Source organism: Hypanus sabinus, chromosome 11, assembly GCF_030144855.1.
Source record: "Hypanus sabinus isolate sHypSab1 chromosome 11, sHypSab1.hap1, whole genome shotgun sequence".
NCBI lineage: Eukaryota > Metazoa > Chordata > Chondrichthyes > Myliobatiformes > Dasyatidae > Hypanus > Hypanus sabinus.
The window spans coordinates 17,572,017-17,596,648 of NC_082716.1; the positions used below are offsets into that span (position 1 = coordinate 17,572,017).

Here is a 24,632-nt window from a genome sequence, read left to right on the forward strand (position 1 = left end):
CTGATACCTCCTCTTATTTACCCCTTGATCATGACCCCACTAAGGAGCACCAGGCCATTGTCTCCTATACCATCACCAACCTTATCAGCTCTGGGGATCTCCCATCCACTGCCACCAACCTCATAGTTCCCACACCCCGTACTTCCCATTTCTACCTCCTACCCAAGATCCACAAACCTGCCTGTCCAGGTAGACCTATTGTCTCAGCTTGCTCCTGCCCCACCGGACTCATTTCTGCATACCTTGACACTGTCTTATCCCCCCTTGTTCAATCTCTTCCCACCTATGTTCGTGACACTTCTCACGCTTTGAATTTTTTCAATGATTTTAAGTTCCCTGGCCCCCACTGTCTTGTTTTCACCATGGATGTCCAGTCCCTATATACCTCCATCCCCCACCAGGACCGTCTCAAAGCTCCTCGCTTCTTTTTGGATTCCAGACCTAACCAATTCCCCTCTACCACCACTCTCCTCCGTCTAGCAGAATTAGTTCTTACTCTCAATAATTTCTCCTTTGGCTCCTCCCACTTCCTCCAAACCAAGGGTGTGGCCATGGGCACCTGTATGGGTCCCAGTTTTGCCTGCCTTTTTGATGGCTTTGTGGAACAGTCCATGTTCCAAGTCTATACGGGTATCCGACCCCCTCTTTTCCTTCGCTACATCGACGGCTGCATTGCCGCTGCCTCCTGCACACATGCTGAGCTCGTTGACTTCATTAACTTTGCCTCCAACTTTCACTCTGCCCTCAAATTTACCTGGTCCATTTCCGACACCTCCCTCCCCTTTCTTGATCTTTCTGTCTCCATCTCTGGAGACGGCTTATCTACTGAAATCTACTATAAGCCTACAGACTCTCACAGCTACCTGGATTATTCCTCTTCCCACCCTGTCTCTTGCAAAAAGGCTGTCCCCTTCTCCCAATTCCTCCGTCTCCGCCGCATCTACTCTCAGGATGAGGTTTTTCATTCCAGGACGAAGGAGATGTCTTCCTTTTTTAAACAAAGGGGCTTCCCTTCGTCCACCATCAACTCTGCTCTCAAACACATCTCTCCCATTTCCTGCACATCTGCCCTCACCCCATCTACCCGCCACCCCACTCGGGATAGGGTTCCCCTTGTCTTCACCTACCACCCCACCAGCCTCCAGGTGCAATGTATAATTCTCCGTAACTTCCGCCACCTCCAATGGGATCCCACTACCAAGCACATCTTTCCCTCCCCTCCTTTCTGCTTTCCGCAGGGATCGCTCTCTATGCGACTCCCTTGTCCAATCGTCCCCCCCAATCCCTTCCCACCGATCTCCCTCCTGGCACTTATCCTTGTAAGCGGAACAAATGCTACATCTGCCCTTACACTTCCTCCCTCACCACCATTCAGGGCTCCAGACAGTCCTTCCAGGTGAGGCGACACTCCACCTGTGAGTCGGCTGGTGTGGTATACTGCATCCGGTGCTCCCGGTGTGGTCTTTTATATTTTGGTGAGACCCGATGCAGACTGGGAGACCGTTTCGCTGAACACCTATGCTCGGTCCGCCAGAGAAAGCAGGATATCCCAGTGGCCACACATTTTAATTCCACGTCCCATTCCCATTCTGATATATCTATCGATGGCCTCCTCTACTGTTAAGATGAATCCACACTCAGGTTGGAGGAGCAACACCTTATATACTGGCTGGGTAGCCTCCAACCTGATGACATGAACATTGACTTCTTTAACATCCATTAATGCCCCTCCTCCCCTTCTTACCCCATCCCTGACATATTTAGTTGTTTGTTTTTTTTCTTTCTCTCTGCCCATCACCCTGCCCGTTCTCCATCTCCATCTGGTGCTCCCCCCTCCCCCTTTCTTTCACCCGAGGCCTCCCATCCCATGATCCTTTCCCTTCTCCAGCTCTGTATCACTTTCACCAATCACCTTTCCAGCTCTTTCTTTCTTTTTCAATCTTTTTATTAAATTTCATATATAAAAAAAAACAACACATGATAATGAATAGATTACAAATTCAATAAACTTGAAATTACATTAGTAATAGGATAATAATATCCTATTAAACATCAATCAACAAAAGGTACATAAATCAATCAAGTCTATATAAATATATATGAAAAAAAAACAAAAATAATCATCAAAAAAGAAAAAAAAAATTTGAAAATATATATGAGAAAATATATATTGAAAAAAAAACTAAACTAAACTAACATGGGCAATAATAGCACTTTATAAATATATGAAGGTGTCAAGAAAAAAACTCCGGAACTCCATACCTGAACAAGGATAAGTAGAGAAAAGGATCTGAAATAGGCCAAATTAATTCATATGAAAATGTTGAATAAATGGTCCCCAGGTTTCTTCAAATTTAATTGAAGAATCAAAAATAGTGCTTCTAATTTTTTCCAAACTCAGATAGGAAATAGTTTGGGAGAACCACTGAGATGTAGTAGGAGGATTTACTTCTTTCCAGTTTTGTAATATAGACCTTCTGGCAATTAATGTTACAAAGGCAATCATTCGTCTGATTGAAGGGGAAAACTGATTGCCATCTTCATTTGGTATACCGAAAATTGCAGTAATAAAATGGGGTTGTAAATCGATATTCCATACTGAGGAAATGACATCAAAGATGTCCTTCCAATAGTTATGTAAAGTGGGACATGTCCAAAACATGTGGGTCAATGAAGCCACTTCTAAGTGACATCTGTCACATTGAGGGTTGATATGCGAGTAAAATCGGGCAAGCTTATCTTTAGACATATAAGCTCTATGTACAATTTTAAATTGTATTAAAGCATGTTTAGCACAAATAGAAGAGGAATTAACCATTTGTAAAATTTTTTCCCATTTATCTGTTGATATATTACATCGAAGTTCTTTTTCCCATTCTTGTTTAATTCTATCCGATATTTCTGGCTGTATCTTCATAATCATGTTATAAATAAAAGCTACTAATCCCTTCTGACAAGGATTAAAAGTAAAAATCAAATCTGAAAAATCCGATGGAGTTGAATTAGGAAAAGATGGAAGAATTTTATGTAAGAAATTTCTAATTTGTAAGTATCTAAAAAAATTAGATTTAGGTAATTCAAATTTGTTGGAAAGTTGATCAAAAGACATCAAAGTACCTTCAAAAAAAAGATCACGAAAACATTTTATACCTTTCCTTTTCCATATGCTAAAAGCTTGATCTGTCAGTGAAGGTTTGAAAAAAAAATTACATAAAATAGGGCTGTCCAGAACAAAGTTTTTCAGATTAAAGAATTTGCGAAATTGAAACCAAATTCGTAATGTATGTTTGACAACAGGGTACCTTTCCAGCTCTTAGCTTCATCCCAACCCCTCCGGTCTACTCCTAGGTGCTAGGTGGCATCCATCAGTCTCGAGAGACCATGGATCTGCGCCTGGAGTTTTCAGCTGAGGCTTGAACCAGTGACCTTCAGGTTACTAGTCTGATGCCTTGCCCACTAGGCCACGCACCAACTGTTGGCAGCTGAGGCAGTGTGTTTGTGTCCTTGAGCAAGGCACTTAACAACACATTGCTCTGCGCCGTCACCAGTGCCAAGCTGCATGGGACCTAGTGCCCTTCCCCTGGACAACATCGGAGGCATGGAGAGGGGAAGGCCTGCAGCTTGGGCAACTGCCGGTCTCCCATACAACCCTGCCCAGGCCTGCACCCTGGAAACTCCAGGCGCAGATCCATGGTCTCTCAAGACCGACAGATGCCACCACCTGATGGCTGAGGAGGTCTTCTCCTATCATATCGCATTTCCCCCTCCCCCCACTACTTTCAAATCTCTTAGTATCTCTCCTTTTAGTTAGTCCTGACGAAGGGTCTCGGCCTGAAACGTCGACAATGCTTCTCCTTATAGATACTGCCTGGCCTGCTGTGTTCCACCTGCACTTTGTGTGAGTTGTTTGAAAAAAAAAACTGCCAATATTTAGAGAAAGTATCTACCAGAAAACACAATAATAGTTCTGTACTTCATCCAGCGTGAACTTCCGGCAGCCCCGATCTCTCTCTGACACTGAGACCGAACCACCTCATTTTTTTTTTAGGCACCAGGACAGACCAGCAATATAGTTACATCATATTACAAAATAAACAGAAGTATCTACATTACAGTATATAAACAACATAAAAACTCTTACACATCCCCATTACTAAAGCAATGGAATACTCCACTAGGTATGCAGCAAGCACCATAAAGTCAACCCGTTATTACAATATACCAGGGTTGGGGGGAGGGACATTGAAGTGTGCACACTCGGTGCACCAATAGCAGAATGGTAAGGGTGTGTGTGTGTGAGTGTGAGTGTGTGTGCGCGCGTGCAAGTGTAAGAAGTGTGTTTACCAAGTGCTCTCCATCACACATACATACAATGGGCCAAATGGTCTCTGTCATAAATTTTAATGATTTCTATTGCTATTACTTCAAAATAATTTTTTTCTCATGCGAGCACAACACAATACACTGCCAAACCTCTCCTTAAGACGGTAAATATATTTTGCAGCCGATTAAATACTCACAGCTTTTAAAGAGATGAAGACAGGGACCCCTCCAGCCATTTTAACCATTGGCTCGTAACAGTCAAAAAACGGCTCAATAATTATCACCTGAAAATTAAAATCAAGCAATTTCAAGCACTCAAAATAAATATCCAGAAAAATGTAAAGCAGAATTAAACATATTTTCACATTCTCAGACAAGGTGAAGCTATCCAGGCTACAAAATTATTATAAACACAAGAGATTCAGCGGATGCAGGAAATCTGGAGCAATACACACAAAATGCTGGAGGAACTCAGGACCAGGTAGTATGTATGGACAGGATTGGAAAATGTTTCAGGCCAAGACAGGTGCGATATAATCAACAATATGGCTTCTCATTCGAACCTATTGAAGGCCTAATCAAAGTGGATGCAGACAGGAGGTTTTCTATAGTGAGCAAGTCTAGGACCACAGGGCACAGCTCCAGAATAGAAGGATGAACCATTCGAACAGAGATGAAGAACTTCTTTAGCCAGAGGGAGATGAATCTGTGGAATTCTTGGCCACAGACATCTGTGGAGGCCAAGTTATTGCGTATATTAAAATTGGAGGTTGGTAGGTTCTTAATTAGTAGGAGCATCAACGGTTACAGGGAAAAGGCAGGAGAGTGGGGTTGAGATTGGTATTAGCCATGACAGAATGGCAGAGTGGAATCAATGGGCCCAATGGCCAAATAGTGCTCCTTTGACTTGTGGTCTCATGGTCTAACTCGGGGGTCGGCAACCCGCGGCTCCGGAGCCACATGTGGCTCTTTTACGTCTGTGCTGCGGCTCCCTGTTGCTTTGGGAAATAATTGGTTGTGGCGACCCTTTTCCTGGCACATCCGAACCGACTCACTATTAGATAGCCTACGGGGGTTTGCGAGCACAGAGCTTTGGAGCCTCTGCGCCATGGGGGGCAGGTTGAGGGAGGCTTAAAAGTGAGGCTGAAGATTTCGAATAAAGTTTTTTCCTTCGACTGCAGTTACCAACTCCGTGTCGTAATTTTAGCGCTGCGTGTAGCACACCGCTACATGGTCAGTATTTAATTAAAATGTATTTTATGTTAGTTTGTTAGTTTTTGAAATGTAATTCTAAATTTGAAGATTATGGTGATCTTGTACAATCTAAATAAGACGTTGTGGCGACCCATTTCCTGACACATCCGAACCGGCTCACAATTAGCCAGCGCTCAGGCTAAGGGAGATAGCCTACGGGGGTTTGTGAGTACGTGCCTTTTGCAGCATCCGCGCCCATGGGGGGGCGGGTTGAGGGAGGCTTAAAAGCAAGGCTGTTTAGTTCGAATAAAGCTATCTTTGACTGCAGTTTACTGACTGCGTGTAGCAACCGCTACAACGTGTTTTTATCGCTGGCTGTCCAGAGGGGAGGTGCTGAAACGCTTTGTCGCGTGTCTGGAAGAAGAGAAAACTTTCCTGGGCAGCAAAGGGCTCACCTTTCCTGAGCTGGAACAGCCAGAGTGGCTGGAAAAGCTACACTTCATGGTAGACATGACAGCGCACCTGAACACGCTGAACACAGCTCTTCAGGGGAAAGGACGTACAGCCCTGCACATGTTGGAGGATGTTTTGGCATTCGAGCGCAAGTTGACGTTGCTTGCCAGAGATTTACAGAAAGGCACATTGTCTCACTTCCCCAATTTGAGAGAGTTCAAACAAGGTCACGACATGATAAATTCGGAGTATTTACATTCTGCAATCATTGCAATGCAAACATCGTTTGGGAAACGCTTCTGTGAGTTCAGAGAGGAAAAAAACACATTATCCTTCCCGGTCACTCCCCTAAGCATCGATCCATCCCTACTGAATACGACTGCATTGTCAGGTGTGAGTCAACCTGACCAAGTATGATAAATGTTTTAATTGCCTATTATTTTACGTATATTCATATGTTTTCATTGTTCAGTGGAATAGTCCTTTTATTTTTCAGGTTGACAGCTGGCTGACGTTATTTTTGGTTTGCTGCTGGCGGCAAATTTAAGTTTGGCGTTTTTCATAAATACAAGAAGGACTCAAATAGACGTTGAGTATTTTACTTAAAAGTAACCTTCAACCCAACGTCTTTTTTTCGGAGTTCAAAATGTTTTTGTTGCATGCAGAAATGTAATTTCGTTTTCTCTGCAGGAGTTCATCAATTTCATAAATGCAACACATTATAGTTTGTTTATACATAGCATAAAGGCAAAACAAAACGTTGTATGCAGTGTTATTTCATTTTAAATGTCAAACGGGTTTTGCGGCTCCCAGTGTTTTCTTTTCTGTGGGAAACGGGTCCAAGTGGCTCTTTCAGTGGTAAAGGTTGCTGACCCCTGGTCTAACTAAAGCAGACAACTGGCTTCCAGAGTGCCAAGGAGCATTTGATGACCCATAATGGAGTTTAGAAAGATGAGCGGATTCTCAATGATATCACCAGATATTGAAAGGCCTCCACACAGTGGACATGGAGAGGATGCTTCCATCAATAGGAAGTACATGAATCTGAGGGCAAGAATCTGAGGCATGAAGGAACCTCTTCAGCCAGAGGGTGTGAATCTGTGGAATTCACTGTCACAAAAGGCTGTGGAGGCCAAGTCATTGGGTGTAGTTAAGTCAGACATTGATGAATCTTTGACTAACAAGTGGGCCAAGAGTTATAGGTAGGCAGGAGAATGGGGTTTAAGAAACAAAACAACTATGAATAAATGATGGAGCAGACTTGATGGGTCGAAAGGCTGCTTTATCATATGGCCTAATGACTGAAGAAAAGAAATTATTATAATGATACTGGTTTAGGAATAAATATTGAACAGGATGCCAGTGCAGCAATTTGCTCTTGGAATCAAATTCAAGTTTATTGTCATCTGACTGCATATGTATACACAACCAAACAAAACGACGTTCCTCTGGACCGCAGTGCACCCACAAATCATATTATACACAGCTCATAAAACAAAATATTACCATAAATAAGTTAATAAAATATAACTCAAAATGCATGTAGTGTGCAGCACAGGTAAGCAGTAAACAGCTGCCAACTTGCTAGGGAAGTAATTATATGGAACAAGCTCACCCATTTTAATCACAAACACAAAAAATTCTGCAGATGCTGGAAATCCAGAGTATCACGCAGAAAATGCTGAAGGAACTCAACAGGGCAGGCAGCATCTATGGAAGGGTATTTGTACAGCAATCAATGATCTGGGCCAAGACCCTTCATCAGTGAGTTGACTCATTTTAATCATTCCATTGACGGAATTCCATATTCCCAGCAATGTTCAAAGTAAATTTATTATCAAAGTACATTTATATCAGTATAAACAACCTCACGATTTGTTTTCTTGCTGGCATATATAGTAACCCAGATGGTGGATTGGAGATACGTCTCTACCAAAGGAGGAGTAAGGTGCTCCTTCCCTCTTCTAGCCCGTAGGTCACCCTTGAGCAAGGTGTAGCAGCCCACACTCACCCCCTCACCTCCCAATCAGGGTCATGTGAAACCATGGGAACAGATGGTGGGTGGTCGTTACGAGCAGCCAGTGCCTACCACAAGACCTGGTTATGTGACCACTGACACCAGGCAGACAATCTCTGAAGAGTATTGATAATGGCTGGGGTCACCCATCTTGTAAAGACACTGCCCAGAAGAAGGTAATGGCAAACCACTTCTGTAGAAAAATTTCCCAAGGGCAATCAATCATGGTCTTGGGACCATGATCACCAAAATCATACAATATGGCACATAATAACGATAATGACTCAGTGAATTCCCCTGTCCCAGATTCTTCCTCTTACTTATGCAATTAATACAGTAGCCTGAATATTTTTGGTATACAGAAGAAGCTGGAGCATTTGATTGCAGTTAACAGCGGACAAGCCCTTTGGCCCACAATCTTGTGCTGACCTTTTAACCTACTACGAGTATGCCCGCAGAAAAAGGATCTCAGGGTTGTATGTGGTGACACATGTACTCTGATAATAAATTTTACTTTGTACTTTGATCTATCAACCTACTCTAAGTTACAGGAAAACTGCAAATTTCCAGACAAACAATGAGCAGTAGAGTTAAGGTCAAACCTGACATCCCGGAACTGTGAGACAGTAGCTTTACTAGCTGGGCCACTGAATCAGACAGGATTTCTTTTCTACATGCAGTTGAGAGGGGCTTCAACTTGGCATCTAAACAGTAGAAATTCGAGGACTGTGAATGGCCTCAGTACTCCAGGTCTGTGAGAATGGCATCAAACTAAAACCAACATGTTCTAGATGAGATAAAAGCACTGCCTGGACCGTCACAGGGCTCAGTCATTCATTCAACCCATTCAGTTATGAGTGGAAAAACACTGCTGCCTGAGTTTAACATGAACAATACACCATCACATCAAAGATTGAACCTGTATGGGCAAACAATTTAATTGTTTGCTTTTTTACCTCATCTCCTTCATCTATGAGTCCGAGTAAGGAGTGTGAGAGAGAACCATATCCGCCCACTGTTACCACAATATCTTTATTCGGATTGATCGATCGTCCATAAACATGCCCGTACAGTTCAGCCAGTGCCTTCACTAACGGAGGATGACCCTTGTGTGAAAGACAAAGCAGAGTAACAAGTTATCAGCACCAAACGTGTATGTCTTATGTGTACTTAGCTCTAATCAATGGATAGTAATTAATTGGCTATGATAAGGATTCAGGTTCCCATTTCATGTGAGAAGGCATCAATTGGTTAAACTGTGAACAACCACAGTGCTCAGATTCAGATCTATACACTCATCATTTGCACATGAAAACATGATAGCCATCATTTGCCATATCAACCAACCCAACCTGAGGGTGTGCCGGGGCAGCCTGCAGAAATTGCCACATATTCCAGCACCAGCACAGCATGCTGTGAGAGACAGCAATCAGTAAACACACCTTCCCCCCCCAACCCCGTCATTCTACTGTAATTGCACTAAGTGAACACACTTTAACGTCTTCCCTGGCGTATTCTCATAACGGGCCCCAAACTGAGTTGATGTGCTCAGGTTGACTTTACAATGGCTTTCCCACCATACACTTCGCAATAATCCCTTTCTTTAGTAATGTGAATGTCTAAATGTGTATATATTATTTGTATACTATATATATATATATATATATATATATATACACACACACACACACTTCTATCGATTTTGTAATATGATTGGAACTACATTGCTGAGTGTATCATATTTTGATTCATGTGTAGTCTTATGTCAACTTTTTGGGTAATAAAAGATGTTATAGCCTGTTGCCTAACAAACGGGACTCTGCTCTCAGTAGGAGAGAGAAAGATTGTGGCTGCCAGGTGTTCACACTGGACAAAATTAATATGGAGCTATTATTGTGTTTTCAGATAGGTATCTTTTTATAAATTTTGCCAGTTTTCTTTTTGCTATTTTAGTAAGTTTGATTTATGATACACCTAAGAAACACTCTTGCACTAAAATGCTGAGCTACTCCAGCCATTTTTCCCTTGGTCAAAACCCACATATCTAACACATGCCCACAACCTTCAGCAGAGCGCATAACAAAAACCAGTTCTAAAACAATGCATTCGGAGAAGCGGCCAAATGGGACAACCAACTGACGAATTTATTTGTGAAATATTTCTTTTAAAAAACCTAGAATTAATTAATTTTCTAAGAGATTTCTAAACATGTAGCCTAAATTCCAGTATTCATTTCCATCACCGGAGGAAACTGTAACGCCTTGTTTGACCTTTTTACCGATGGAGGAACAGAATCAGAATCAGGTTTATTATCACCGGCATGTGACATGAAATTTGTTAACTTAGCAGCAGCACTTCAATGCAATACATAATCTAGCAGAGAGAGAAAAAATAATAAATAAAATAAAACCTAATAAATAAACAAGTAAATCAATTATGTATATTGAATAGATTTTTTTTTAAATCTGCAAAACCAGAAATACTGCCTTTTTTAAAAATGTGAGGTAGTGTCGAAAGCTTCAATGTCCATTTAGGAATCAGATGGCAGAAGGGAAGACGCTGTTCTTGAATTGTTGAGTGTGTACCTTCAGGCTTCTGTATCTCCTACCTGATGGCAACAGTAAGAAAAGGGTATCCCTTAGGCGAGGCAGGACACGGTAGATGCCAAGTTGCTTCCATTAGTGGGATAACGATGAAGGAGAGGACATGGTTACAAGATTATGGGACAATCATTTAAAACTGATGTGTGGAAGAGCTTCCTGCAGAGAGCTCTGAACCTCTAACCCCAAGAGCAGAGAGAGCTAGATCACTGGGGTACTTAAAACAGATCGTTTTTGAGAAGATCAGGGAATTGGGAGCTATGCAGAAATGGCTCAGAAGGGGAAACATAGGTAGGCATAGATCAGCCTTGATCACACTAAATGGTGGGGCAGATTTGAGAGATTTCAGGGTCAATTCCTGTTCTTCAGCTTTTCACTTTTTATGTGCACACTGAACTGATCCAGCCCAGGTGTTTGAGATGGACGTTGTGTTGGTCCAGCCGGTCACATTCACATCTTGTGAATGAATTGAAAATATTCTTCAACTATTCTCGGTCATGCCTCTAACATGAAAGACCTGACCAAATCTCCTATTCTGCCTCTGGGTTTAACTGCAAAACTTCCCATTGCTTGTATCCTGGGATTGCCGGGTCCTGGGGTAGTCGAAGGCCTAATGTCCAGCCCAGAGACTGGAGGGGGTGGGAGGCCCAGTGTTTGTGAATCTGAGCGTTAAGGGCCAAGGCCTGCAGGCAGCCTGGCGTGAAGTTGGAGGCCTGTCTGTGTGTGTGAGTGGGTGGGAAAGGGGCTTGTTTTACTCTTTTTTTGCTTTGTTGTTACTGTTGCTTGTACTGTGCATTGTGGGCATGCTACGCTGGCACCAGAACATATGGCGACACTTGCGGGCTGCCCTCAGCACATCCTTGGGTGTGTTGGTTGTTAACACAAAATGACACATTTCTCTGAATGTACATGTGATGAACAAATCTGAATCTGAGATTAATCTACAATGCAACATCCTCTCCCACCTTTGACAGCTTCCTTTATATTGAACTACAATAATTTTCAAATGCCAAATTCTTTCAAGATTTAGTGGATCTTTCCTCGGGGCCATGGTTACAACAAGGTTATTAATTGACCCATTCTCATAACATACAGGTAAATCCATAACAGCCTTTTACCTGGTTGAATTATTTTTTAGATAACAGCAAGAATAACCTTGTGTAGATTTCAGAAATGCATCCTTTGCAAGGATGTAATGTGGAGACTTTATAAAGCACTGACTGGTGAGGTTTCACTTGGAGTATTGTGAGCAGTTTTGGGCCTCTCATCTTAGAAAGGATGTGCTGAAACTGTAAGGGTTCAAAGGAGGTCCACAAAAATGACTGAATGGCTTGTCATTGGAGGAGCATTTGATGGCTCTGTGCCTGTATTCACTAGAATTCAGAAGAATGAGGGGTGAAACCGATCGAATAGTGAAAGGCCTTGATAGAGTGGAGGTGTAGAGAATGTCGAGGACTCAAGGACACAGCCTCAGAATATAGGGGTGTCCTTTTACAACAGAGATGAGGAGGAATTTCTGTGGCCAGAGAGTGGTGAATCTGTGGAATTCATTGCCACAGGCAGCTGTGGAAGCCAAGTCACTGGGTATACTTAAGGCAGAGGTTGAAAGATTCCTAATTAGTCAGGCATGAAGGGATGTGGGGAGAAGGCACGTCTGAGGGAAATGGATCAGCCATGATGAAATGGCGCAGAAGACTTGATGGGCCAAATGAACTAATTCTGCTCCTATATTTCATGGTCTTAAATGCCTTCATTCTCTGTGTATTCATGTGTTTATCTCAGAGCGTGTTAAATGAGACAAATGAGAACTTACAAACCCTCGTGTGTACTGATTCAGCATGAAATTTTCTCCTGCCACTGCGTCAGCCAGTGCTTCACGCACATGGGAGGGAGGTAGCGTGTCTGGGAACCCCTGACCGAGGTTGACCACTCCTGGCTCAGCAGCCAACTTGGTAAATTCAACCCTGCACAACAGAGCACACTTGTTAATAACACAGGAAGATAACAGATCCAGAATATCGATTGGTACAGCAAAGGAACAAGCCCTTCAGCCCACAATGGCTCATCAGAGCATGATAACAAATTAGACTCAACCCTTCTACCTATTTGAGATCCATATCCTTCCATTCTCTGCCTATTCACGTGCCTGACTAAAAGTCTCTTGAAGGCCATTATCATATCTGGTTCCACTACTACCCTTGGCAGCATTCTCCAGGCACGCACTGTTCTGTTCTGTAACTTTAAAATATTATTTGAATTTATTTAAATCTTACACCCATCCCACAACGCGAGGGAGTAAAGATCTTGTGTTGTGACTCTGTTGCAATGTAGAGACATGTGAATTTTTAAGTCTAATGGCTTGTAAAAAGAAGCTGTCCCGTACCCTGCTGGTCCTGGCTTTAATGTGGCGATATCATTTGCCAGATGGAAGCTGCTGAAACAGTTTATAGTGGGGTGACTGGTGTCTCTGGTGATCTTCCAGGCCTTCTTTATGCTCCTGCTGCTGTAAGTGTCCTCAGTGGAGGGAAGTTCACGTCTGCAGATGTGCTGGGCTGTCTGTACCACTCACTCTCTGCAATGCCCAGCAATCAATGGTGGTGCAATTCCTGTACCAGTCAGGATGCTCTCTATGGAGTCCTTGTAGAAGGTCTTGAGAAACTGGGGGCTCCTGTCGAACTTCTTCAGTTGCCTGAGGTGGAAGACACGTTGTTGTACTTTTTTTGCCACACAGCCTGTGTGTACAGTCATGTAAGATCTTCAGTGATGTATTTACTGAGGAACTTGAAACTACTCACATTCTCAACTGCAGTCCCATTGATGTTGATTGGGGGAGAGCCTGTCTCTGTTTCTCCTGTAATCCACAATCAGCTCTTTTGTTTTTTTAGACATCGAGGGAGAAGTTGTTATCCCTGGCACCACTGTGTCAGGGTGTTCACCTCTCTCGTCATGGCTAGAAGTAAAGCTCATCAACCTCATGTCATCTGCAAATTTGATCAGCAGATTGGAGCTGTGTGTGGCAGCACAGTTGTGGGTATAAAGGGAGTAGAGAAGGGGACTCAGGACACAACCCAGGAGGCCATCTGTGCAGAGGATCAGAGGAGTAGAGGTGAGGGAGACCATCCTTACTGTCAGAACATCTAGGATCCAGCTGCACAAGGCCAGGGTCTCTGAGCTTCCTGTCAAGCCTGGAGGAAATTATAGTGTTGAATGCTGAACTGTAGTCCAGGTACAGCATTCCAACATATAGATCCCTCTTCTCCAGGTAAGTGAGGATGATGTGTAGTGCTGTGGCTATGGCATCATCGGTAGAGCAGTTCCGTCGATAGCTGAATTGTAGAGGGTCCAGTCTGGGTGGCAGCAAGCTGCAGATGTAGCCCTTATCCAGCCTCGCAAAGCATTTGCTTATAACGGAGGTGAGTTCAACAGGGCACCAATTCAAAGGAACTCACAGGAGTCCAAAATAAGGGTGTAGTTCGAGTTTACTTTAAGCGAGGTGAGCACGTATCACGTGATAGCTTGACATATGCAAATCAATATATTTATACATACGAACATAATGAATTACTTAAATGACCAGGAAAGCATAATCAAACAATATACAGTGCCTATGAAAAGTATTCACCACCTGCCCCCGGAAGTTTTTATGTTTTATTGTTTTACAACATTGAATCACAGTGGATTTAATTTGGCTTTTTTGATCAACAGAGGAACTCTTTCGTATTAAAATGAAAACAGGTCTCTACAAAGTGTTACACTAACTACTACACTACCAGAACAGACAGGTTGGAGAGGGAATGGGAAGGGAATTGAAATAGCTGGCAATCAAAAACTCTGGATGGTCAAGATGCATGGAACACAGGTAACTTGAGAAAGGTGTATAAGATGATAAGAGGCATAATAGAGTGGGCAGCCAGTGTCTTGTTCCCCAGGGCGGAAATGGATGATAGAGCGAGCATAATTTTAAGACGATTGGAGAAAAATATATGGGATATGTCCAAGGTTGTTTTTTTTTTATTTACACAAGAGTGGTAGGTGCTTGGATTGTGCTACCAAGGGTGGTGGTAGAAGCAGATATATTAGGGACATTTAATAAACTTAGAGAGGCACGTGGATAATAGAAAAATGGAGGGCTACGTGGGATTGATCTTGGGTTAATAGTACGGCAAAACCTTGTGAGCCAAAGTGACTGTACTGTGCTGTAATATTTTATGAGACATCAACTGATTATTTCTCTCCATTGATTTGCTGAATTCCTCCAGCATTTTGTGCATCTTGCTCAAGATTTCCAGCATCAGCATTTATAATGAAGGTGAGTGCTCTGTTTCTGTCCAAATGCTTAATAGAACTAATTAACCCACATTCCCAACCAACATTTATCAAGTCTGTTTTCAGTCCACCATGAGCCCCATGAAGAAAGAATAGGCTGACATCCAAGGAAACCAGCTCTGTGCTGAGAGCATTTCAAAATTAGCACTTACCATACATTCTTATCCAGGCCTTCAATCCTCCTTGCATTTTTGTGCCTGAATAAAGTCATCTACAAGTTGGAAAAAAAGATATTTTCATACATTTTGTAAGTATAATGTGTTTACAAGCCTTTAGAAAACAATCAATGAACCAACAAGTAGAAGTCTCATTATACATGCTCCAGAAGACTGTACAACTGATTGCTTTTTTTTGCCATATTGATGCAAGGTACAATACTGTGCCAAAGTCTTAAACACATAACCTCACCCTAACCCTAATGCGATTCAGGGACAGCTACTTCCCCTCTGCCATCCAATTTCTGAATAGACATTAAATCCAATGAACACTACCTCACTACTTTTTTATTATTTGTCTTTGCACTACTATTCTTAATTTAACTTTGGTATACATATATACTTACTGAAATTTATTTATTTTCCTGTATTTTCATTGCCCTGCTCCCGCTAAGTTAACAAATTTCACGACATGCCGGTGACACTAAACCTCGTTCTGATTCTGCACAGTTGTGCTTAAGACTTTTGCACAGTAATGTATATTGATGTTTCTAGAAAGGACAGCTTTTATGTCCATTTCTGAACATTACATTAAATTCCATAGAAACATAGAAAATAGGCACAGGAGTAGGCCATTCAGCCCTTCGAGCCTGCACCGCCATTCAGTATGATCATGGCTGATCATCCAACTCAGAACCCTGTACCTGCTTTCCCTCCATACCCCCTGATCCCTTTAGCCACAAGGGCCATATCTAACTCCCTCTTAAATATAGCCAATGAACTGGCCTTAACTGTTTCCTGTGGCAAAGAATTCTACAGATTCATCACTCCCTGTGTGAAGAAGCTTTTCCTCATCTTGGTCCTAAAAGGCTTCCCCTTTATCCTTAAACTGTGACCCCTCGTTCTGGACTCCCCCAACATCGGAAACAATTTTCCTGCATCTGGGCTGTCCAATCCCTTTAGAATTTTATACGTTTCAGTAAGATTCCCCCTCAATCTTCTAAATTCCAGTGAGTATAAGCCTAGTCGATCCAGTCTTTCTTCATATGAAAGTCCTGCCATCCCAGGAATCAATCTGGTGAACCTTCTTTGTACTCCCTCTATGGCAAGAATGTCTTTCCTCAGATTAGGTGACCAAAACTGCACACAATACTCCAGCTGTGGTCTCACCAAGGCTTTGTACAACTGCAGTAGAACCTCCCTGCTCCTGTACTCGAATCCTCTTGCTATGAATGCCAAAATACCATTTGCCTTTTTCACCACCTGCTGTACCTGCATGCCCACCTTCAATGACTGGTGTACAATGACACCCAGGTCTCGTTGCACCTCCCCTTTTCCTAATCGGCCACCGTTCAGATAATAATCTGTTTTCCTGTTCTTGCAACCAAAGTGGATAACCTCACATTTATCCATATTAAATTGCATCTGCCATGAATTTGCCCACTCACCTAACCTATCCAAGTCACCCTGCATCCTCTTAGCATCCTCCTCACAGCTAACACCGCTGCCCAGCTTCGTGTCATCCACAAACTTGGAGATGCTGCATTTAATTCCCTCGTCTAAATCATTAATATATATTGTAAACAACTGAGGTCCCAGCGCTGAGCCTTGCGGTACCCCACTAGTCACTGCCTGCCATTCTGAAAAGGTCCCGTTTACTCCCACTCTTTGCTTCCTGTCTGCCAACCAATTCTCTATCCACATCAATAGCATACCCCCAATACCGTGTGCATTAAGTTTGCACACTAATCTCCTGTGTGGGACCTTGTCAAAAGCCTTTTGAAAATCTAAATATACCACATCCACTGGTTCTCCCCTATCCACTCTACTAGTTACATCCTCAAAAAATTCTATAAGATTCGTCAGACATGATTTTCCTTTCACAAATCCATGCTGACTTTGTCCAATGATTTCACCTCTTTCCAAATATGCTGTTATCTTTAATAACTGACTCTAGCATTTTCCCCATCACCAATGTCAGACTAACCAGTCTATAATTCCCCGGTTTCTCTCTCCCTCCTTTTTTAAAAAGTGGGGTTACATTAGCCACACTCCAATCCTCAGGAACTAATCCAGAACCTAAGGAGTTTTGTAAGATTATCACTAATGCATCCACTATTTCTTGGGCTACTTCCTTAAGCACTCTGGGATGCAGACCATCTGGCCCTGGGGATTTATCTGCCTTTAATCCCTTCAACTTACCCAACACCACTTCCCTACTAACATGTATTTCCCTCAGTTCTTCCATCTCACTAGACGCTCAGTCCCCTACTATTTCTGGAAGATTACTTATGCCCCCCTTAGTGAAGACAGAACCAAAGTAGTTATTCAATTTGGTCTGCCATGTCCTTGTTCCCCAAGATCAATTCACCTGTTTCTGACTGTAAGGAACCTACATTTGTCTTAATCAATCTTTATCTTTTCACATATCTATAAAAGCTTTTACAGTCAGTTTTTATGTTCCCTGCCAGCTTTCTCTCATAATTTTTTTCCCTTTCCTAATTAAGCCCTTTGTCCTCCTCTGCTGGTCTCTGAATTTCTCCCAGTCCTCAGGTCTGCCGCTTTTTCTGGCTAATTTGTATGTTTCTTCTTTGGACTTGATACTATCCCTAATTTCCCTTGTCAGCCACAGGTGCACTACCTTCCCTGGTTTATTCTTTTGCCAAACTGGGATGAACAATTGTTGTAGTTCATCCATGCAATCTTTAAATGCTTGCCATTGCATATCCACCGTCAACCCTTTAAGTATCATTTGCCAGTCTATCTTAGCTAATTCACATCTCATACCTTCAAAGTTACCCTTCTTTAAGTTCAGAACCTTTGTTTCTGAATTAACTATGTCACTCTCCATCTTAATGAAGAATTCCACCATATTATGGTCACTCTTACCCAAGGGGCCTTGCATGACAAGATTGCTAACTAACCTTTCCTCATTGCTCAATACCCAATCTAGAATGACCTGTTCTCTACTTGGTTCCTCAACATGTTGGTTCAGAAAACCATCCAGTATACATTCCAAGAAATCCTCTTCCTCAGCGTCTTTACCAATTTGGTTCACCCAATCTATATGTAGATTGAAGTCACTCATTATAACTACTGTTCCTTTATTGCACGCATTTCTAATTTCCTGTTTAATGCCATCCCCAACCTCACTACTACAGTTAGGTGGCCTGTACACAACTCCCACCAGCGTTTTCTGCCCCTTAGTGTTATGCAGCTCTACCCATATCGATTCCACATCCTCCAGGCCAATGTCCTTCCTTTCTATTGCGTTAATCTCCTCTCTAACCAGCAATGCTACCCCACCTCGTTTTCTTTCCTGTCTATCCCTCCAGAATATTGAATATCCCTGGATGTTGAGCTCCCATCCTTGGTCACCCTGGAGCCATGTCTCTGTGATCCCAACTATATCATGTTATGCCTACAGCCCCCTCCTCTGTGAGAATCGCAAGATCACTGTTGGGTTGAGTCAGGGGGCCCAGGAAATGAGAGAGAGACGTGCGGAATGTCTTGTTCCCCCGGCAATGTAAAGCTACGGGCCATGGCCATTGTCTCCGGAAGGCGAATTTGTGGATTGGAGACTGTATTACTGGAAGCCCTCAGGCAAAGTGGGCTGGTTGAGGGAGAGATTGCATCATCCCCAACCTGATTGACATCTACGACCCTGCGAGTCAGGATAAAAGAGGGTCTGTGAGAACAGCCCCTCAGACGCACCAGAAGAAATGCTAGCAACCCCGTAATAGTGGGAAGCCACTTGAAGGAAGCCACGTGCGTTCAGTTCCGTTGCCCGGGGACTGGTGGCTGGTACCATGGAAAACGGCTTTTAGCTAACAACGGGGAAACCAACTCCCCGACTCAAAGGACTGGCATCATAAAAGACCTGGGTAAGTTTAAACCGTCTCTCTCGTAAACCCAAAACGCGGCAGCTTGAACGAACTAACAGTGACTTTTATATTTCCATCGGACAATACAGTATCCCCTAGACAATGACAGATCTATTTCTTATTGGTTATTATGATACGCGCGCTTTTAGATTTAGTATTGACGACGTATATTATCTGTATGTTTGCATTAATCTTATTTTTGTGCCCCTTTATCAATAAATACTTTTTAAAATAGTACCATCAGACTTCAACGGACCTCTCCATCTTTGCAGGTAAGTGACCCAGTTACGGGGTTACGTAACAAATTGGAGTTCTCGTCTCGGGATTTGACACCAAATTGGGAGGCCTGTGAATCGGGCTTCTAAGTCCAAAAAAACTTGGATCTGGTTACGCGGGTGGCCAGTCGGGAAACCAGCAAAGATGGATGTGGGTGAATTTATAGAAAACCCGACTCTGGAGGCGCTAGAGGAGGCCACCAAATCAGACTTGATAAGTTTGGCGAAGGGGTTAAACCTCGTAGAGGTGAGGTTGTCAATGAAAAAGCGGGAGGTGCGAAGGGCAATAACTCAGTATTATATTGGGAAGAATGTGTTTGCTGCTGAGGTATTGGAAAATACCCCTGAAAAGGTACCAGATAGTGGGACGGCTCAGTTAGAGTTGGAGAAATTAAAGTTGGAATAAAGTTGCAATTAAGTTAAAGCAGCTAGAGGCAGCTGAGAAGCAGAATGAACGAGCCGAGAGAGAGAGGGAGTATGTGCTCCAGCTAAAGGAGTTAGAGGTGAAATGGGAGCAGGAAAGAGCTGAGAAACAAAGAGAGCATGAAATGCGGTTAAAACAGCTGGAAGCAGCTGAGAAAGAGAAACAGAGGAAACATGACTTGGAGATGGAGAAGTTACGGCAGGAGCCACGAGTTCCGGGGTCAGACCGAGAGGAGCAGTTCAATGTTAGTCGAGAGTTGAGGTTAGTACCTCCGTTCGAGGAGACAGATGTTGATAGTTATTTCTTGCTTTTTGTAAAGGTAGCAGTGAATCAGAAGTGGCCCAGAGGTCAGTGGGTGGCGCTGTTACAAAGTGTGTTAAAAGGGAAGGCACAGCAGGCATATACGGTGTTGTCCATGGAGGAGGAAGAGGAGGAGAGCTATGACAACATAAAGGCGGCCATTCTCCGGAGTTATGAGCTAGTACCTGAGGCGTATAGACAAAAGTTTAGAAATTTAAAGAAAGGGTGGAGTTTGCCTAGGAGAAGGGGGTGCTCTTGGACCGTTGGTGCACAGCAGAGATAGTGGAAGAGGATTATGGGCGTCTCAGGGAGTTAATTCTGATTGAGGAATTTAAAGGTTGTGTTTCGGAGGATATCCGGATGTATTTGAATGAGAAGCTGAATAAGTCCATCTCAGAATTTGCTAGGTTCGCAGATGAATATGTCCTAACCCACAAGACAAAGTTTTCCTCGAATAAAAGTTCCCAGAGAGACCGTGGAAACGATCGAGAAAGTCCGCCGGCTGAGGCAGAGGTCCCGCCGGGAGCTAGTGGTAAGGTTGAGGGGGAAAGGCCAGACGGCCAGAGATTTCCGGGCTTGACCTGTTTTAATTGTGAAAAGGGGGGGCATATTGCATCTCGGTGCTTTGCTCCGAGGAAAGAGACAGGAAAAGGGAAAGCAGCAGTCCCTATTGGATGTGCCGTGGTAATCAGTAAATCGACAAGAGAGCCCTGGGTAGACAGAGTACTAGAAGGGTCTGAGACTTGTCTGTCACACGGAACCTTGTCTGTGAGGGAGGGAGACACACCAGTTCCCGTACGGATCTGGAGAGACACGGGGGCTGAGCTGTCGTTGATCAGCAGTAAGATACTAGAGTTTGGTCGCAAGACGGGAATGGTAGCTGTGAAGGGAATAAGAAAAGGGACAGAAATGGTGCCCTTACATAAGGTCATTATGGATTGTGAGCTGGTATCTGGACCAGTTGAAATAGGGGTGCGATCAGAATTCCCGAGAACTGACGCGGACGTCCTTCTCGGTAACTATTTAGCAGGTGGTAAGATTTGGGCAGCAATGACGATGACAAGCTGGCCAGTGAGTGCTGCAGCCCTGCCCCTAGATTCCAAGATCTATCCCGCATGCACGATCACTCGCAGCATGTCGAGAGAGGCAGCTGAGAACGAGAGCAGTTTAAATCTGGCCAGTTTCGATTTGGCCGAGACATTTCTACCGACCCTGTACCACGAGGGTTTAGAGGGTGGTAAAATGAAGAGTAGTAAAGTGAAAGAGGGCAAGGGTGAGGAGGTAGATCTGCCCGTAGCAAGGAGAAAGGTTCTAGAGGCAGAAAATAAAGATGAGGAACCGATAGAGCGGTTAAGAGGTCCAGAATTGGACAGGGAGGATCTGTCTGGTTTGGCAGAACTGTTTGAAGAAGTTGAAAATTCTAAAGGTGTTCCCGATAATGAAATGAGGGCAATCCTAGGTGAAAAGGGTGCCCTTACCTTGAAGAAGTCTGCTGGGTTGGCAGATGAGGTTGTTTCAGCTCGTGGGGTTGAGTTTACTCTGGAAGGGAGTTGCCCAGAGAGTAACTGGGAGGATCAGGGGAACTTAGAATTTGAAAAGGGTACGGGTATTGAAAGCCTGGAAGAGGCCAATGTCCCGTTTGAGTGTGTCCAAGATGGGGATGCACGTGGTACTGAACCTAGTAACGGAGCTCAGAAGAAGTCTGAGGTATTTGATTCAGTTGAACAAGACGGCCGTCCTTGTGGGTCAGATAGACTTGGTTCAGTGAAGAAAGGGTTAACCTTGGTAATAGTGGGAAGTGAGAGTTCCCAGGTGTTTGTGCTCGAAGGTGTGTTAAACGTTAATGCGGAGCTCAAAAATGGGGAGATAAATGTTATTATTGAAGGAAACGGGAAATATGTAGTTCCCAAGTCGAATGAAGAAATTTTAAACCCTGCGGATCACTTACAGATTGGATCACTTACAGGTTAAGCCTTGGGAGATGACGGGGGGGGGGCGTGCTATTGTTATTCCAGAGTGTGGTGTGAAAAGGCAGAATTTGAAATGCTGCTTGAGCAAAGAGTTTGAACTGAAAACACATAGCCTGAAGGGTCCTGACGAGAGCGCTAGCCACCTGTGTAACATTAAAGAATTGGGTGGAAATTCAGAAGATGGTCTAAGTTTGGGACATGGTGTTGATAAAATAATTCCTATGGAAAAAGCGGGCGAGAGTTTATTTCGCCAAAGTACCCAAGCTCCCCACATGGGAACTAACCGGAAAAGAGGCGACGGTTAATGGGGACGCCATTTTTAAATAGCAAAGCCGGTTGTACAGGATTTCGACAAAGCATGTGAATAATAAAGACAACCCCATGGAAGCCTGCCTGTTAAGTTTGAAAATGACCGAAAGATTAGTATCTACATAAACTTTTGTAGATGCACGTAAGCTAAGAACACAACTCCTTAGTTTTGTTGCTGAAGGGAGGAAATAAAAATAGGTGGTTATTAAATTGAAGTCTGATGCTACAAGACTTTAGTAAGGTACAAGATGTTAAGATATTAAAGGAAGTGACACTGTAAACGTTAACTGTTTGGATGCAGAATTGGTTGTATAACTGTATTACTCTGTAGTGAAAAGGAAAAGCTTTTGTATTGTGTTAGATTCCACAATCCTGTAAGACTCTGTACTACTTCGTTTTAACCGCTGGTAAAAACCCGTTGAAGAAAGGGGGTGTTATGCCTGCAGCCCCCTCCTTTGGCAGAATCGCAAGATCACTGTTGGGTTGGGTCAGGGGGACCAGGAAATGAGAGAGACGTGCAGAATGTCTCCTTTCCCCGGCGATGTAAAGCTACGGGACATGGCCATTGTCTCCGGAAGGCAAAGTTGTGGATTGGAGACTATGCTATGTGAACGTCCTCAGGCAAAGTGGGCTGGTTGCGGGAGAGATTGCGTCACCCCCAACCTGACTGACATCTACGACCCTGCGAGTCAGGATAAAAGAGGGTCTGTGGGAACAGCCCCTCAGATGCACCAGAAGAAACGCTAGCAACCCCGTAATAGCAGGAAGCCATTTGAAGGAAGCCACGTGCATTCAGTTCCGTTGCCCGGGGACTGGTGGCTGGTACCATGGAAAATGGCTTTTAGCTAACAACGGGGAAACCAACTCCCCGACTCAAAGGACTGGCATCATAAAAGACCTGGGCAAGTTTCAACCGTCTCTCTCGTAAACCCAAAACGCTGCAGCTTGAACGAACTAACAGTGACTTTTATATTTCCATCGGACATACAGTATCCCCTAGACAACGATAGAGCTATTTCTTATTGGTTATTATGATACCCGCGCTTTTAGATTTAGTATTGATGACGTATATTATCTGTATGTTTGCATTAATCTTATTTCTGTGCCCCTTTATCAATAAATACTTTTAAAAATAGTACCATCAGACTTCAACGGACCTCTCTATCTTTGCTGGTAAGCGACCCAGTTATGGGGTTACGTAACAAGCATATTCATTAATAACTATCTGCACATTCAATTCATCCACCTTGTTACAAATGCTCCTCGCATTGACACACAAAGCCTTCAGGCTTGTTTTCACAACACTCTTAGCCCTTATACAATTATGTTGAAAGTGCTCCTTTTTGATTTTTGCCCTGGATTTGCCTGCCTGCCACTTTTACTTTTCACATTATTACCTTTTGCTTCTACCCTCATTTTACACCCCTCTGTCTCTCTGCCCTTGTTCCCATACCCCTGCCACATTAGTTTAAATCCTTATGAACAACAGTAGCAAATGCTCCCCCTAGGACATTGGTTCCAGTCCAGTCCAGGTGCAGACCGTCCTGTTTGTACCGGTCCCACCTTCCCCAGAGCTGGTTCCAAACTCCCAGAAATTTGAATCCCTTCCCCTTGCACCATTTTTCAAGCCATGTATTCATCTGAAATATCCTCCTATTTCTACTCTGACTAGCACATGGCACTGGTAGTAATCCAGAGATTATTACCTTTGTGGTCTTACTTCTTAGTTTATCTCCTAACTCCCTAAATTCACCTTGTAGGAGCACATCCCGTTTTTTTACCTATATCGTTGGTATCCATGTGCACCACGACCACTGGCTGTTCACCCTCCCACTCCAGAATGTCTTGCAGCCGCTCAGAAACATCCTTGATCCTTGCACCAGGGAGGCAAAATACCATCCTGGAGTCTCGTTTGCGGCCGCAGAAACACCTATCTATTCCCCTTACAATTGAATCCCCTATCACTATAGCTCTCCTACTCCTTTTCCTTCCCTCCTGTGCTGCAGAGCCACCCATGATGCCATGAACTCGGCTGCTGCTGCCTTCCCCTGATGAGACATCTCCCCCAACAGTATCCTAAACAGTATAGCTGTTTAGGAGGGAGATGACCTCAGGGGACTCCTGCACTACATGCCTACTACTACGCTGTCTAGCGGCCACCTATTCCCTTTCTGCCTGTGTAGCCTTTACCTGCGGTGTGTCAACTCACTGAACATGCTATTCACAACTTTCTCAGCATCGCGGATGCTCCAGTATGAATCCAATCGCAGCTCCAGACGCTCAATGCGGTCTGCCAGAAGCTGCAGCTAGACACACTTCCTGCACACATAGTCGTCAGGAACACTGGAAGTATCCCTGATTTCTCACACGCTGCAGGATGAACAAACCACGGGGCCGATCTC

General features: G+C 43.6%; 1 protein-coding gene across 6 annotated transcripts in view; it reads right to left on the reverse strand.

Annotated features, from left to right (window-relative positions):
- Window positions 1-24,632, reverse strand: part of LOC132401724 (kynurenine--oxoglutarate transaminase 3-like) — a 167,922-nt gene that overhangs the window by 93,978 nt on the left and 49,312 nt on the right. For all 6 annotated transcript variants that reach the window (XM_059983849.1, XM_059983848.1, XM_059983844.1 and 3 more), the window contains 4 exons: window positions 15,066-15,124; window positions 12,401-12,551; window positions 8,944-9,093; window positions 4,521-4,607 (listed from right to left, as the gene is read on the reverse strand). In XM_059983849.1, coding sequence (XP_059839832.1) covers window positions 4,521-4,607; window positions 8,944-9,093; window positions 12,401-12,551; window positions 15,066-15,124 — 447 coding nt within the window. The remainder of the gene's footprint in view (window positions 1-4,520; window positions 4,608-8,943; window positions 9,094-12,400; window positions 12,552-15,065; window positions 15,125-24,632) is intronic.